Below are 17,249 nucleotides of genomic sequence, written 5' to 3'. Positions count from 1 at the left end.
AGGGAAGGGGGAGGCAGGTCCAAAGGATTCTGTATATGCAGGGAGATGGCTTGAAAGCCGGCTCTCCATGCGTATTGGCTCCAGCCTTCTTTCCCCCCCACCCCACACACCCTCTGCGCTGCTCTGTCTCATGGGAGGTGGGGACAGGCGGCTCCAGTGATCCTGGGGAGCCAGCTTTTAAGCTAGTTCCTTCCGGGAACCGACTCCAGCTTCACCCCGCCCCCACCATTTGCTGCCTCTGATACAGAGGCAGCAAGGTCAGGGGGGAGAAATGCGTGTAGTAAACAAGATTAACCGGTAAGCCCAGGTTTATCAGTTAATTGTGTAGTCATCTACACAATAACATCCTTATTAAGGATAAAAGGAAAAAATAAGTCTCTAAAAAATAATCTTCACACACCGCATCTCAGTCTGCAATGAGATAAGTTAGTGTATTTTTATTTTCTGTGCCATTAATCCTGGATTTGTAGAAATAAAACATGGGGAGCAATTTTTGATGAACATGTAAGAAACCATTCCAATAATAAAGGTCTCTCTTCAGAGCTTTTCATCTCCACTTAGTTTATTCCCTGTTCTGTGGGGGAAAAATTGAACTGAAAAGCCATATTAATGTATTCCTAGTAGGCATAACCGCTTTAGTTCCCTACATTACTGTAATTGAACACATCACCAGACTTTGTTTATATTCAAATATTTCCAGAGAAGAAAAATCATTAGCTGATCACATCACTAGGCCAAAATTTCATTAGCTGCCATTTAAACAATTAAAATAAATAAAAGCATTATTAATTAATATGATTGTACCTTAAACACTTCATTTATATTCAGAGAACTCTGGGTCCCTAAAGAAATTTGCCTTTCTATATAATAATATCCACAACAAATTCTGCATAAGTAGAGTTAGGTTAGGTCCCACTGCGCGGGAAAGATCTGCTTCAGGTATGCAACTCCAGCTACATAAATAACTGCCATCTCCACAGCGGGAGGTCGACAGGAGACATGCGCCTGTCGAGTTCTCTTACTCCTCGCAGTGGGGAAACCCTCAGCATTCGATTTAGCAGGTCCTTACTAGATCCTCTAAATGGAACCCCGGAAGATCAATCGTCAGAGCATTGATCCTCCCATAAGTAAAGACATGGCCTTAGGATGTTCTATTTGTAATTTAATTCAGAAAGATAGAAACTAGCCTTAGTAAAGCTGGAAAGCATTACAGGCAGTCCCCGGGTTACGTACAAGATAGGGACTGTAGGTTTGTTCTTAAGTTGAATTTGTATGTAAGTCGGAACTGGTACATATTGTAGGGGAAACTCTAGCCAAACATTTCTCCAGAGCTCAGTTTTATTCTCCCACACCTCACTTCCCTCAGTCCTTTATTCTCAAGCTGAGGTGTCTGCTGAGAAAAACCGCTCCACGTCTCCCTGGTCTGCTGGGGGGGGGGGGGGGCGCTAGCTTCGCGTCTCCCTGGTCTGCTGGGGGGAAGCAGCTAGTGCGGGGTTGCCTCACCCCGTTTGTAAGTAGGGATCCGATGTAAATCAGATCCATGTAACCCGGGGACTGCCTGTATAAGGTATTGCGTGATCAAATAATATTATAATTGAATAGGATGGAAATGTAGATTTGTATAACTGTATCTTACCAAGAAACAGTAAGAATACTGTCTTTTGAATGAACATTCACATTTTATTTATTATTGATTACTTAATTACATAAAATCTATTTTTGATTAGCAGGTAAGGCTAAACAGAGACAGTAGCAGCAATATCCACATTGGATACTTTGCTGTATTTGAAAATGCCATATTTCACAGCTGAGAGAAATGCATGTTTAATGTTTTTAAATGTTATATGGAACATTTTTAAAAAGGGATCAAAATGCATATTTCATGTGCTGCACTAAATGTGGCACTTTATGGAACACGTTCTCTTTGCTAAATGCCATGAAAGTGCTGAGTTACATGCAGTGAGTTTAGTAGGTGTGTTAGGTATAACTGACATAATGAACTCTCTGTCAGCTAGTACCAATGATCTGTGTCACGCATTTCTAATTGTCGGAGGCAATGTTAAGACTCATTACATTACTCCATGCTGGACTTGCTCTCATTGTAGAGCTTTACCAGAGATTACTCTTTTTGTTTTGATCCCATTATTTAAGAAAGGATTTTGCAAAGAGGTGGGTTTTCCATTGCGCTCAGAACTGCCTCAGGCTGCAGCTTATTTTGTTATCCTCTGGCTCAAGACCCACTTTTGTTGTAAAACCCATAGGACAAGGAAATCTCTGCAAAGTGTTGTGGAGAGTCCCTCACCTATTTCCAGAGGAAGCAGAGTTAGTCTCCCTTGCAGAATAGATTGTGAAGTCAACCTACAAATGCTGTAGCTCTTCTGAAACGTGCAGAGTAGGAATGTAAGCAACTAGTCACCTATCCGATAAGCCCATGCAGAGATGCATGCTTATCGGATAATCGACTCAACTAGTTGCTTTCTGCCCCCCTCCCCTTACTGCCTCTATCAGAGAGAGGCAGGAAGAGGGGGAGCAGGAGCCGGTGCTGGGGGGGAGCCAGCTTAAAAGCTGGTTCCCTCCAGCACCGTCTCTATGGGGGGAGGGGCGGACAGAGGTACAGCTGCTACATTTCAAAAACAGAAGCACTGGGAGGTCAGGAGGCAAGTGTGGGACTCAAGCAGTCCCCTGCTGGCCCAATGCTTCCCACACGCACTTTGCTTTTGAAATGTACAAGAGCCTGCAAATTGCATTGATTGTTAGATTAGTTGATTATTCTAAATTTAACAGCCTTAACGCAGAACCTGGGGCAAATTTGCCTTCACTGCAGCTCCGTGTTGCACCGCTAGCTCCCAGGCTTTCTTTTTCTCCACATTTCATAGGAGAACTTCTATGTTGGAGAGGGCTTAGCTGAAAAGATAATGCCTTGGATTATGATCCTTATTTCCGTCCTTGCCACAGTCCCCACTTTTGGCCCCACCAAATGCAAGGTCACCTACTCCTTACACCCTCCCCTGAAAATCTCAGCCCCCCTGTGGAGGCCTCAACAAGATCTGGGAAAGTGGCAGGAAATGTAGGGACCCGACCATCCTGTAATATGCAGGTAAGGTCAGGCGTGTACACATAGGGCTCCCTCCTTTAGCAGGTTTGGGACAGTATCTTTAACTATTGAAACATTTGCAGCTTAAAAGGCACCAGCCAGGTAAGGGACTTGTTGCTCTGCATTCCTCCCCCCAACTTCTGGGTAGCTCAGGGAGCCAGTCAGGTGGGGAACTGGCTGCCCAACTTTCTGGGGAACTCAGGCAGCCCACACACCTGCCAGGCAGCCCACTAGACAGTTCCCTCATAAAACAAGTTGCCCCTGTATTGGAACTTGGTTAACAATTTTCACAAGCCAGAATGGTAGCCAGCTCTGTGTTTCAGGCCTAGATTCAGCAACCCACTTATAAACGTGATGAAGTTCATCCTCATTTCGGAAAGCACTTCAGCACACACTGAAGTGCCATTTAAGTCAGTAGTACTTCATGTGGTTAAGTGCTTTACTGAATCAGGACCTTGGAGCCCTGTTGGCTCTGTAGGGCTACCAGGTGTCAAATACAGTAGAAGATGCATAGAAGAACTGCAAGTGCCGAGCCAAATTCTGCACCATTGTAACTGGGAGCAGTCACTGCTTACTCACTTTCCTGCCCATTATGTAAATGGTTACGGCTAGGATTTAGTCAGGGGTCCCTAGGACCAATGCTTGGGCGCTCACTTGATTTGCTGCTCTGGCTGTCCCTGGGATCACTGTTCAGGTGCTCCCTGAAGCTAGCTGCACCAGCCAACACTGGAGTGCTCCTGGGGCCAGCCACACCGACTGCCACGGCTGTGGAGGTCATGGAAACTCACAGAATCTATGACTTCCACGATCTCTGTGACAATCAGTCTTGTTTATGATTTCATACTCTACAGCTTCTCTTGATGACGTAGATCAATTTAGAGCACCTCAATAGGTAGGAAAATTAAAAATTACAAAAACCCATTCTGATGGGGAGTCCACACCACACAAGACCTGATAGGATAAAGGCAAATTACCCTTATAGTCTGCATCTGGGGGAGGGTCATTATCCAGAGGTGTAAAAAATCCATGCCAACGCGTGATGTAGTTATACTGACCTAACCCCCTGTAAACAGCACTGTGCTGATGGGAGGGCTTCTGTTGACATAGCTCTGGGAGCTGGATTAATTACACACAGGGAAGAATTTCTCCCTTTGGTATAGTAGTGTCTTCACTGAAGCGCGACAGTGGTGCAGTACATGACGACAACCCCTAATTGAAGAGGAAGCCCACGTGCGCAGGGGCAGGCAGGAGCTCGTAGAAAGTCAGCAAGGCGACAATAGGAGTAGGCTGCAGGGAGATGCTCTGTAGTCACTCTCAAGAGAGAAAGGGAGTTAGCTAGGGCTGTAGGGAGTGTCTGCAGCTACTCTTTGAGCATAGAGAAGTGTTGCAGAGGAAACCCAGGGAGAAACGCCCTAAAATCCTGTCAGTGATGTAAATGTTTACCAGAGAAGTTGCAGGTTAAGAAAGCCTGTGGAAAAGCAGACCAGGAAGAGACCAGGAAATGAGCAGTGACTGTGTAGACTTTGGCCGAAGATGACAGTGTCTCTGGCTGGAACCTGAAGTAACAGGCAGACTAGGTTCCCCTACCAGCCATTGGGGAAGTGGTACAGACTGGAATTGCCATGGAGGATGGTGTAGGATGCTGTACAGTTGGTCCAGCAAGACTTGAGACCCTGGAAGGGGGAAACTTTATAGTAAGATGGTCAAAGGGCTGAGTCACAAAGAGAGCAGCCTGAGCCCTGGAGAGCAAGAGAGACTATGGGACAAGGCAGCAACAGAAGGGGGTGCTGGATTAGAGGAAAGCAGACCAAGCAGTGAGTGAAACCCTCTGACACTTCCCCACCGTACTTCGTATTCTAAGGGCAATTTAGATAACTGTCAGTTTAACAGCAATAAAAACAGGGATGAGTGCATTGTTAATTCACTTTAATAATTTTAATTTAGTTTTATGTACTCAGCGAACAGAGAATACATTCTGTTATGCCTGTCACTGGTTTACGGCCATTGGAACTACACATTGGAATTCATTACTGTCCTGAGGCACAAAAATTAAACACGCTGAAGAGAGCCATCATCACAAGGAGAAGAATGATGTATTTCAATAGTTGAGAGACACCAAAGTGAGACTAGTGCACTGGGCAAATCCAGTCTGCTACAGTAGATAAATCTAGTGCCCTAGATAAACCCCCCACTTCTCTTTATAAGAAAAGCCTATTACTTTTGCACCATTTCTTGCTACTCTCTCATTTAACTGTGCACATACTTAGCATGTGGGCTGTGGTGGCTTTATACATTTGCTGCCAAATAAGCTTTAAGAACTAATCAGATCACGGAGAACTGCACATGTTAATGAAGCAGGCTCTCTCTATTGAATGCTCAGTATATATGTAGCCATTTATATGGGGCACCAGAATCCAGTTTCTAAAGATTTTGTTTGTATGGGAACTTTTTTCCTTTGATGAGTACTTGATGAGATCACGTATTATAGACTAAGAAGTAAAGTAAAAACTGTAAAATCTGACTAAATATTTGGAAGACCAATACATAGAACAAGTTACTGTGGTCCCGGACTAATAAGAATAATGAAAAGTACCACAGACATTTCAAAGAAGCATTGTGTTTCTTAAAGAAGTAGCAACTGTCTGAAGTGTTTCACTACTACAGTGATAGACGCAATGGAAAAATACTGGAATTCTTGAAAGGAATAGCTATGTATGTTGCTGGTGTATCTGATACAGCCCTTGCAGCTTCTTGTATTGCTTTCTTCACTGGAGTGCTGTCTGGCTGGATCCTGTGTGTTTCAGGTTATTCAGGAGTTTCATTTGTGTGGGATCTTCTCTAAAGAAATACAGGCAGTCCCCGAGTTACGCGGATCCGACTTACGTTGGCTCCGCACTTACGAATGGGGCTTTCTCGCCCCGGAGCTCGCAGGCAGCGGGACTGCCCAGAGCGCAGCGGTCCCGCCACCTCGACCTCCGGGGTGAGAAAAGCTGCTCCGGGTGCCCCTGGTCTGCTGGGGACCGTCTCCAGCAGACCAGGGACACCTGGAGCAAAGCCGGGGAGGCGAGGGGTCCCGCACCTCTGAGGCTTTGCTCTGGCAAAGCCAGGGAGGCGCGGGACTCCGCCGCCGCTGCCGCTTTGCTCCCGGTGCCTCGGGTCTGCTGGAGACGGTCCCCAGCAGACCAGAGGCACCGGGAGCAAAGTGGTAGCGGCGGCGGAGTCCCGCGCCTCCCTGGCTTTGCCAGAGCAAAGCCTCAGAGGCGCGGGACCCCTCCGCCGCTGCGGCTTTGCTCCCCATGTCCCTGGTCTGCTGGGGGGGGCGCAGCTAGTGGCTCCCCCCAGCAGACCAGGGAGACGTGGAACAAAGCCCCGGGCCTGTGGTAGAGCAGGTGGGGCGCTGCCGGTTGGTCCCACAGCACCGCTCCTTGGCGCTACTGGACCAACCCGGCAGCACCCCAGCTGCTCTGCCCCAGGAGTCCTGATTCAGCCACTGCTGATCAGTTTCAGCAGTGGCTGAATCAGGACACCTGGGCAGAGCAGCTGGGGTGCTGCCGGGTTGGTCCAGTAGCGCCGAGGAGCGGCGGTGCTACTGGCCCAACCCAGCAGCACCCCAGCTGCTCTGCCCCAGGCGTCCCCAAGTCAGCCGCTGCTGAAACTGACCAGTGGCTGACTACAGGAAGCCTCTGCCCTGGGCTTCCTGGAATCAGCCGCTGATCAGTTTCAGCAGCAGCTGACTTGGGGATGCCTGGGGTTCTTAAGTTGAATCCGTATGTAAGTCAGAACTGGCATCCAGATTCAGCCGCTGTTGAAACTGATCAGTTTCAGCAGCGGCTGAATCTGGACGCCAGTTCCGACTTACATACAGATTCAACTTAAGAACAAACCTACATTCCCTATCTTGTACGTAACCCAGGGACTGCCTGTACAGATATTTTCTTCCACTCTCTGTAGCAGCCCCTTGTTGTGATAGTTCAGAGGAGTCAGGGAAGCTGGATCAGGAAATGAGGAAGTTATCACCATTGCTGGCAGAAGAATGAGCTTATATTCCTCCTATGAGCACAGTAGAAAGTTCAAGTTGCTTGCTAAGGGATGAGAAGACAATATTAGAAACCACAAACTCTGGGTGTCACATGTACAGGTCTCATAAGCCCCAAAGGATTAGTATGAGGGTCTGAAGAAGGTTGTTGAGGTGCCGAAGGCATGGGTAGTACTGGACCTAAGGGGATCATTCCAGTTGTATGTGTCCGGTTTCTGAAAGCTCTTAATCTCTTGTCTTTTCTTTGTTGTGAAAGCAAATGATGATTCTCTGCCACATCTGATATTCCCTATGACATAAATGTCAGATTGGGCTCAATAGGCAATGGTTGTTCCGATTGAAGGACAGCCACAACTAGTAGCCAATATAGAAGATGGGCATCTTTTCCTATTGCCCATTGTCTCGTGACACTATCAAAATCATCCCTGATGAGGTCTGAGGGGATCTAGACTGGGGAGTCTACGGATCCAGAACACAGACATTCTCTAAAGTGGTGTACATTCCTGGTCTCCCCAAGGTACCTGGGGGTTTCCCAAAATCTGGTAGGACAAGCAATCTGGGAAGAGTTACGTGGCAGATCCATGTGGGATCATGAGAGTACTGCCAGTTAATAAGGCTCCCATTGGCTGCTCTTTCATAGTACCAGTAGTTCTCAGTTCCTTGACTTAGATGGAATCCCATGTAGCAGCATTGCCAGTGTGAGTCCCGTACCAGTGGAGCCTTACTCCTATGTGCTTTTTTATCATGGCTTTGAGGCTTAAGATATCCTAAGTCCGTGAACACTGGGCAGTTTTGTATGCAAGATATCAAGGGCAACAAATACAAAAATATCAGCTTGTGTGTTCCCCTCTCAATGTAAGCCAAGCCATACAAGGTAAGCAGAAACATTAAGCATTAACTAACTGATGCACTGCTACTAAATGAAGGGTTTGAGTAAAGTTTTTCCTGAAATCCAAAGAGTAATGACCACTATATGTTCTCAGTTTAAATCCTCTTCACACTACCCACATGAGCATTGCTGCAAACTACCTCATCCTTTTAATTTAGCCTTAGTACCCCCCCTACCTTTTCATCCTGAAATTTTAAAGCTCACATATAAAAGGGTAAACTTATTTTGGATCCAATGGTTTGCAACTCTACTGCTGGAAAAACTAAGGAAAGGTAACTTTAATGTAGGAATTCAAATAGCAAAGAAAACATAAGATCATCATCTGGTGGTAAAGGCTACATGTCCTTGTGGCTTTTAAGATTTCGGGATGTAGTCTTTAATCACGTGAGTAGCCCCATTAAATTAAATGGAGTGTAAGCATAAATACATAGTCTCTACTCCTTGGATTACGTTGAATGTACAATTACTTTGTCAAATGTTTCACTGCTATAAAATGCATGTGGACAGGGATTTTGAATAACTCTAGTAAAGCTGTATACATAATATTTTCTCTTCTACATTACTTTTCTACTGATTCATTGCTATCAAGAATACTAAGATTGATGCTGATGGTCTGTTTTTTTTTTTTTTTAAATAAAAATAACCTTTAAATTCCTGAATTGCTGAGTGATACCATTTCTTTAAAACTCTCTAAACCTCGAAATTCATTAAATCATCCATGAAATGATTTAATAGAATACTTCAGAAATGTACTTCAGTTTTATCTTAAAATTTACCATTCATGCAGGACTTGCCTATTCTGATATATATATAAACCTTGGATTAAAGGTTTAAAAATACAAACTTCCTTTCTCCCTTTAATCACTTTTTATTCTTAACAGTAGTTAGCCTTAGCAAAATAAGGGAGTTAATCCAAATCTCACTGAAATTCACCAAATTCAATGGAATATGGGAACATGAACCTCAAATTTGTTTGAAAATACCAGCTTAATTTCCCAATACAGATTCTTGGGCCAGTAAATGAGCTTCCCTTATTAACCTGTGTATGAGCCCTTCATTTTCAATTTAAACCAATTTTTACCAAAATAATCCCAAATTGTATAAAAAGTATTATTCTGGGTTTTCCCAATTTTCACCCTATTTTGAATTACATGTATAAAAATAACTTGCTTTATTAGGAAAATACAATATAATGTCTGAAATATCTGTATTACAATAATACACTAGTCTGTGTACATTTACAAAGCTACCTGTAAAAGTAAGGCTTTGTGTTAGTCTAGAAGATATACACAAACATATATGCATGCAAGCTCTGAAATGCTTGCGGTTCTGAACATACTAAGGAATGAGACACCTAGCACATACTTGTTTAAAGGTAGTAGTAGATAAAAGATCTGACATACTAAAATAGTATGAAAAATGAAAATCTGTATCAGAATACATTTTCAGAAGGAAAAGTATTCAAAATTTAAAAAAAAACTAAACAGGAGAATAGGATGAAGTTGAGTGTATGCATTGCAAATGGTGTGGCCCACTTATTACATGTAAATATTTATAGATTCATATTTCTACATCTACAACAATGAACTCTTATTTAAATGAAAAGTTTTATTTGGGCATCAGTGATGTATTGTTTTCTTAAATTCAGAGGTGGCATTGTGGTTTTAGTTCTGCAGCAAGCAATCATGAATTCCGTTAATCAAAGTATTAATCAACTGAATACTTTTTTCACATCCTTCCATCCACCAAAATAAACCCCAATATTTACCCATAAAATTAGCAAGTGTTTTGCATGATTTTTCATCTGTTTTTGTTGTATTAGTAACAAACACCAGTAGATTCGTGGGAAAAAGTAAATAAAATAAAAAATGGAAAATGAAGGGACCTACATATACTGTTACATAGGGCTTTGTCCTGGAGCCTTCCTCACTTGGGGAGAAATGTGTAGGGCCGGTACAATGCCTATTTTGATTATTTAAATGGTACATAGTCTTTGTCTGACTCTCTGCACAACCATATGAATGTTGTGTTTAGTTTACCAAACACCTACACCTTTTCTCTTGATTGTCCTCCTGTTCTAAATACCTCACAATATGGCAAGGTATGCCTGAATAGAGATACAGCTACCTCCACTAACTTGGTCCTCCTATTGAACTATATGACCTCTGACAAATTGGACTTGGCTTCTCTATGCACCAAGTTTGATTTTTTTCCTAAAGACATTTCATCTATACTTGGGGGGGGGGGGGGGAGGAGTTATAAAGGACTCTATAACAACATTGTAGCTGAAGACATTAGGATACTTCGGTGGTGTCACTAGAAAAATTGGTAGTCTGGACAGGAGTACTTACATGTACAGTAGCCTTTGCTAATTAGGGAAAGTAAATCAGCTGTGATCCCCCTCCGTCCCAGCTATCAGAACACAGAGAACTTCAACTAGTGGCTCTAAAATGAGAAACTGAGGTGGAATAATTAAAAAGCAAATGCAAAGTGGAACTTTTAACAAAAAAAGTTATGGCATGTTCTAGGAATTAGTCTGGGGAAGTTCTCTGTCCTTTGTTATACAGGTCACAGTACATAATCATAATCATAAGACAGGTTATTAATTTCTTATTGATTCTTTCACAGATTTTTACTCATCTTTAACAGTATAAATTAATGCTTGGCTATCCATTCCTCCTCCAAATGGCTAGGTATATATGAAACTGAACTTCCATTTAAAGAAATGGACTCAAATCTTGTGTCTGTACAATAAGAGTTTGTGAAAAAAGAGAATTTTAATTGTAATATTAGAAAAAAGAAGCTGAATGGCCAGTATACACTTTAGGGATGTGAGCAGCATGTCAACTGCCCAATAAACCCTAATTTACACCAGTGTAACTGAGATCAAAATCAGGCCCAAATGTTACCTAATTAAATAGTCTAGGAAGTAAGTTTGATACACTCTGGTTCATAGTAGCCAATGCTTTTGTTAGCTATTAGATATAATTGTTTGTCTTGTTAAAAATCATCTCTTCAAAGAAATCCCAACTATAAGCCAGATAAGTCAGAACCCTAGAACAGCAGGTAAATTATTTTCAAATATTTTGTATTTGTACATTAACACAAAATTAACTGAGAAAAAATAGCCCCTCCAACTCTAAGGAGCAACATGCCAAAACACTAAAAGAAAAACTAGGCTCTTTAATTTATTATGGTGTAACCAGCTGTAAAGAATTATTGGTGTAAAGCACAGTGTGTAATTGTCCTATTCTAAACATTTACTAAAGCTTAAAAATCACAGCCGTCCCAAGAAGTGATGTCACTTGGCCAGCTGTGATCTCATTTTTTTTAAAAGTCTAAAATTCTCTGCAATTAATGCAAATATAGACAGCCTACAGCATTGGATTTCATGGATGTTGCATTTCCCTTCCTCAATGCCAACCACTTTGAGATCAGAAAAATTTGTGGTTCATTCGACCAACTGTATTTGCTTCCAGCTGAGTATGAAGTGGCAAAGATCTTCCCATTTGCAATCTAAAGGCAGTATATAATATTTTTCCCCCCCCTCACACACGAGATGCTACACAGAATGAGGACAGTTTAAAGGATTTGATCCACAGCTACCAATGAGCATGGGGCATAATGCAGAATAGCTATGCCAAAAAAGATTAAAAAGACTACTGGGAAAATAAATAGAAGGCTGTAATAAATTATTAGGCCATGCAGAATATCTATGGACTGTTTGACAGCTAATTTTGTTGGTGGTGGGAAGATTCAGGAGGTGCCCAATAAGGAAATATTTGGCATGGCATCGTCATTGCTTAGATTTATGGCATGGTTAACAAGCTGGCCACCACACAAGACAAATCAGCCTACCAGCTCTTACTCAATAATGACTTCAGCAGCCTAATGAGCAGCAAATGTACAGTCCCATTAATTGGGCAAGAGAGGGGGAGATGTGCACCCAAAACAAACAAGAGTGTGAGAAATCCCTTAATCTCTCTATCCATCAGTGCGGAGATAAGTTGTCCCATGTACATCATTGAGTGGGTGAGGTAAGGCAAAAGAGAATGTAATTTCATATATACGTGCAAACGTCTAATAGCAACAGAGAAAGTGTTCAGATCCAGATGATGGTTCTCTTGAATTTTGAGAGGATGTTGCGTCAACCTGCTCAATGTCAGCAGAGTATGTTAAATATGAGAATCTCAGTGCCACAGAGGATGCACTAAAAACCAGAACCTACAAGAGCTTAAATGATGGGCTTGTCCCTTACTCATCTGGCAGGAAATAACCCCCTTTCCTGGAAACTGCAGTGACTTATGCTTTCTTGTCAACAGTTCTCATGGATGCTGGTTCGGGTAGTGGACTATGTAAAGAGCTTAAAAACAAGGCTAATTCATGATTAAAACATTTCAATTTTTTTTATTGATTTATTTTTAGGTCAAAATGAATCTTAAAAAACCTGTTATATGAAGACACAACAAGTTCCTCCAGATGAATAACTACGAAGCATTAACAGCACAATCGCACATTTTTGAAGTGCTATTTGTAGAAATGCTGTATTTGTTTACAGTGATTTACAGCCTTGAACATGATGGCCAGAGAAAGTTATAATGCTAAAACTCCATTTTTAATTTTTAATTTAACAAACAATATGGATAAGCATTCAGAATGTACACAAATCTTGTATGTAATTTCTGCATATCAAAAATATTACACATCTGTCAGACATACAAATCAAATATAATGTTTTTCAACACAAATTTCATATTGCCTAAACATAAATTTACAAAAAGACAGTCTATATTTTGCTCCCATATTTGCAGAGGCATTTGGTGAAATAAATGCTAAAAATTAGACCGATTCTGAACTTTAACCTATGCTGTGCTTATTTTTCACAACTTTGTTTAAAATGACTCAGTACATTCTATAAAGATATGTAAACAGTTCCAGTATAATGGATTAAAAATGAAATCAGCTAGATCTGGAATGGTCACTGCTCGTGTCTTCATTAACTCAATTTCCCTACTTATCCCTGAGCGCTTTAAAATTGTTCCCTCAAACATATCTGAAAAACATATCGATTTCACGAAAATGCCAAACGGCATTTGAACAGATATGTTTCTCAAGTCTTATTTTCCTCCACTAGTTTAAAAAACAAACAAGTTATTTCATGAATTGTCAGATCCTTCAAAAGAAAAAATGAAGAATTACTGCATCAAATATCTTCACCTACAGATACAGTACAGATTACAAAAATATTGCATAGGAGTGTTGATGGGCATAATCTCACAAGGTGAGAAAATGCTAGATTTTAAACAGAATATGGCAACAAATCTATTGTCCTTTAAAAATCAAGTAATTTCAAAATTGTACAAAATGGCCATAGCTGTTGGCTTTTTTTAAAGTCTTTGTCTTTAGAGTATGTGAAATCTCAGGTGCAGTAACAGTGGACCTGGGACCCTTCACAGTGCAGTGGAAAATGTCGTTTGAGGCAGAAATTACAATTCATCCTTCTTCTTCCCTACCCTTTCATGGTCTTTTTCTCTAAGGGTTCGCATGAAAGTGGCAAATCCAGACTCCTGTATTTAAAGAGAAAAAAATGTTGGTCAAATTTTTAAAATAAGACATCAAAACAATGATCCAAGTCTCCCAGCAGCAAGGCATCGATATAAACGTGAAATGTGAACTAGAGAACAGTCACAGCTTCTGTACTGTGCAATCACAATAGTGTGCTGGTGCAAGGTCACTCCAATGAAGTGGAAAAGGAAATATCCACAGAGGCTTTAGATGCATCCAGACTCATGAAAAACTGGCTACCAGGGAGGGGAAGCAGAATATAGAGACAACAATGTAATGGAGGAAAGAGAGCAGAGAGCTTCTCAGAAATTTTGTCAATGCTTTTTCATTAATAAACTCCGAAGCACATGAGTGCCATGTGAATATGCTGTATGCACCACCTCAAAGCCAGCTAAGCAGACAGACGATTGACACCCAGGAGCACAGAGATTTATCAGAATTCTTTATTTCAAGAGATTTCTCAGCCTGGACTGTCTTCAAGGGCTTCACAATTTTAGATCACAGCTACCTCCACATGGGCTTGCAGCACCACATGGATATAAGGGGCCTGCTTGTGCAGAATCAGTTACAGAACTGGGACCCTGATTAAGAAAGAGTGTTTCTTTGTGCAACCTAGGGAATTAATTTATAAGGTTTCTTTGGCAGAGTCAGGCACAGAATACAGGTTTCTTAATTCCCAAGTGCCTTCCTCTAACTGCTAAACTTCCTTTGCAGGATATGAAGCTTTAGGCCAAGATTCTTCAACCTTGGACAAAAGTAAAGAAAACCAGGACAATGGTAGTTCTTGAAGTGTTTTATAGCAACAAACACGTAACTATACAAAGTGACAAAAGGCTGTCACTTTGCTGCATGCTATGTCCATTCAGGACTGCACAATGACAACAGGACAGAGATCACATTCTCCAGCTCCGAAAGCAGAGGGCCATGCTATCAAACTAAAGGAGAATCCCCAGTACTTGTTAGAAGAAGAAAGACCATGACATACCACAGAGTAATTCTAATTCTATCCAATAAAGAGGCAGTTGTACACAAACATCCTAGCGGGGACGGTTTCCTTCCCACTATTGGACAATGTCTCCCTTGAGTCCCATGATTCTAGAGCTGGAATGTTTTCTTTCATAAACCTCGTAAGAAGGCCAGGCTGGGTCATAGCAATGGTCCGTTTAGAGCCTCCTCTCCTGTCTTCCAACAGTGGCCAATACCAGGTGATTCCGAGGGAATTAATAGAACAGGGAGTCATCAAGTGATCCACCCCCCGTTGCCCGTTCCCAGCTTCTGGCAAACAGACGCTATTGACACAATCTCTGCCCATCATAGCTAACAGCTATTGATGGACCATGAATTTGTGTAGCTGGTTTTTTTATCCCCGTTTAGAGTCTTGACCTTCACAACATACAACATCTTTTGGTAAAAAGTGCCAGAGGTTGACTGTGTTGTATGAAGAAATACTTCTTTGTCTGTTTTAAATAGTCTGCCTATTAATTCCATTTGGTGACCCCCTAGCTCTTATGTTATGAGCAGGAATAAATAACACTTCCCTCTTAACTTTCTTCACACCAGTCTTGATTTTATAGACCTCTATCATATCCCCCGTTAGTAATCTCTTTACCAAGATGAAAAGCCCAGACTTAAGGGAAGCCATACCCCTAATCACTTTTGTTGCCCTTTTCTGAACCTTTTCCAATTTCAATATATCCTTTTTTGAGATGGAGTAACCACATCTGGATGCAATATTCAAGATGTGGGCATACTTTGAATTTATACTGAGGCAATATAATATCTTCAGTCTTATTTATCTCTTTCCTAATGATTTCCAAAATTGTTTGTTTTTTTGACTGTCACTGCACACTGAGTAGATGTTTTCAGAGAACTATCCACAGTGACTCCAAGATCTCTTTTTTGAGTATTAACAGCTAATTTAAGCCCCCATCTTTTTCTATGTATAGTTGGGATTATGTTCTCCAATATGAATTGCTTACCATTTATGAACAATACATTTAATCCACCATTTTGTAGCCTATTAACCTAGTTTTATGAGATTCCTTTGTAACTCTTTGCTGCCTTTTGGGGATTTAACTACCTTGAGTAGTTTTGCATCATCTGAAAATTTTGCCACCTCACTATCTCTTTTTCCAGATGACATTTGTACATGGTGAACAACACTGGGACCAGTACAGACCGCTGACGGACAAAATTATGTACCTCACTCCATTCTGAAAGCTTACTATTTATACCTACCCTTTCTTTCCTATCTTTTTACCAGTTACTCATCCAGGAGAGGACCTTGCCTCTTATCCCATGACAGCTTACTTTGCTTAAGAACCTTTGATGGGGGACCCTGTCAAAGGCTTCCTGAAAATCTAAATACACTATATAGACTGGTTCCTCCTAATCCACCTGCTTGTTGACCCCCTCAAAGAATTCTAGTAGACTGGTGAGGCATGATTTCCCTTTACAAATACCATGTTGATTCTTCCACAACAAACTGTGTTTGTGTGTGCGTGATAAATCTGTTCTTTATTATAGTTTCAACGAATTTGCCTGGTACAGAAGTTAGGTTTACCAGCCTGTAATTGCCAAGCTTGCCTCTGGAGCCTTTTTTAAAGAGTGGTATCACATTAGCTATCTTCCAGTCTTCAAATGACACCGCAATCTGGGACAGTTCCTCAGATTTGTCATAAAAAGAATGTCTCAGATTTGGGAATCTTCCTCTTATACCCAGCCATGAAGACTGATGCAAAAAATTCTTTTAGTTTCTCTGCAATGGCCTTATCTTCCTTGAATGTTCCTTAGCATCTTGATCATCCCAGGGCCTCACTGGTTGTTTAGCAGGCTCCCTGCTTCTGATGTACTTAAAAAAATCTACAGTTACTTTTTCAGTCTTTGGCTAGCTATTCTTCAACATTTTTTGGCCTTCCTAATTGCATTCTTGCACTTCAATTGCCAGAGTTTATGCTCCTTTGTATTTGCTTATCAGGATTTAACTTCTACTTTTTAAAAGGATGCCTTTTTCCCTATAATGGCTTCTTTTACTTTGTTTTTTAGCCATAGCTGCACCTTTCTGGTTCTCTTACTATGCTTTGGTTTTTTTTATTCTGGGGTATACATTTAATTGAGCCTCTATTATGTTTCATTAAAAAGTTTCCATGCAGCTTTCAGGGTTTTCACTTTTGGAACCATACTTATTGATTTCAGTTTAACTAACTTCTTCATTTTTGTATCATTCCCCATTCTGAAATTAAATGCTACCATAGAGATACTGAATTTCAACCTAAATTTGGCCTCCAAGATCTCTTTCAGATCCTTCCCATGTCCTCCCCAACAGTACACATAAGTCTGGCTAGATGCCTTGAAAGCTGCAATCTTCGCACCCAGCAAGCAAGTCACCATATTGCTCTCTTAGCCATCACAAACCCAGCTATATATATTTCTAATGATTGTCCACCATTACCATTATTTGTCTCTTCTTGAGAACTGGAGTTCCCTCCCCCAGAGAGGTTTCCTTAGTATGAGAGGATACCATGACACCATCTGGAAAGAAGGTCTCAACTACGGAACTGTTTCCCTGTGCTCCAATTTGATGTTCTCCTTCCCTGAGACTTTTATCCTCCTCAAGACCACAGAGGCTCCATTTCTCTATATTTTCAAGGTTTATAATAGCAACA

At 41.5% G+C, this 17,249-nt stretch overlaps 1 protein-coding gene across 1 annotated transcript in view; it reads right to left on the bottom strand.

Moving 5' to 3' along the window:
- Nucleotides 1-12,399: 12,399 nt before the first annotated feature.
- The window catches only part of PDIA5 (protein disulfide isomerase family A member 5), a 151,004-nt gene continuing 146,154 nt past the window's right edge, over nt 12,400-17,249 (bottom strand). Inside the window, exon 17 of the mRNA XM_075933121.1 lies at nt 12,400-13,586. Coding sequence (XP_075789236.1) covers nt 13,506-13,586 — 81 coding nt within the window. The 3' untranslated portion in view covers nt 12,400-13,505. The remainder of the gene's footprint in view (nt 13,587-17,249) is intronic.

This window comes from Pelodiscus sinensis, chromosome 7 (assembly GCF_049634645.1).
Source record: "Pelodiscus sinensis isolate JC-2024 chromosome 7, ASM4963464v1, whole genome shotgun sequence".
NCBI classification, from domain to species: domain Eukaryota; kingdom Metazoa; phylum Chordata; order Testudines; family Trionychidae; genus Pelodiscus; species Pelodiscus sinensis.
Note: the sequence above shows the minus strand (reverse complement) of the source record. Positions and strands in the feature narration are given on the sequence as shown.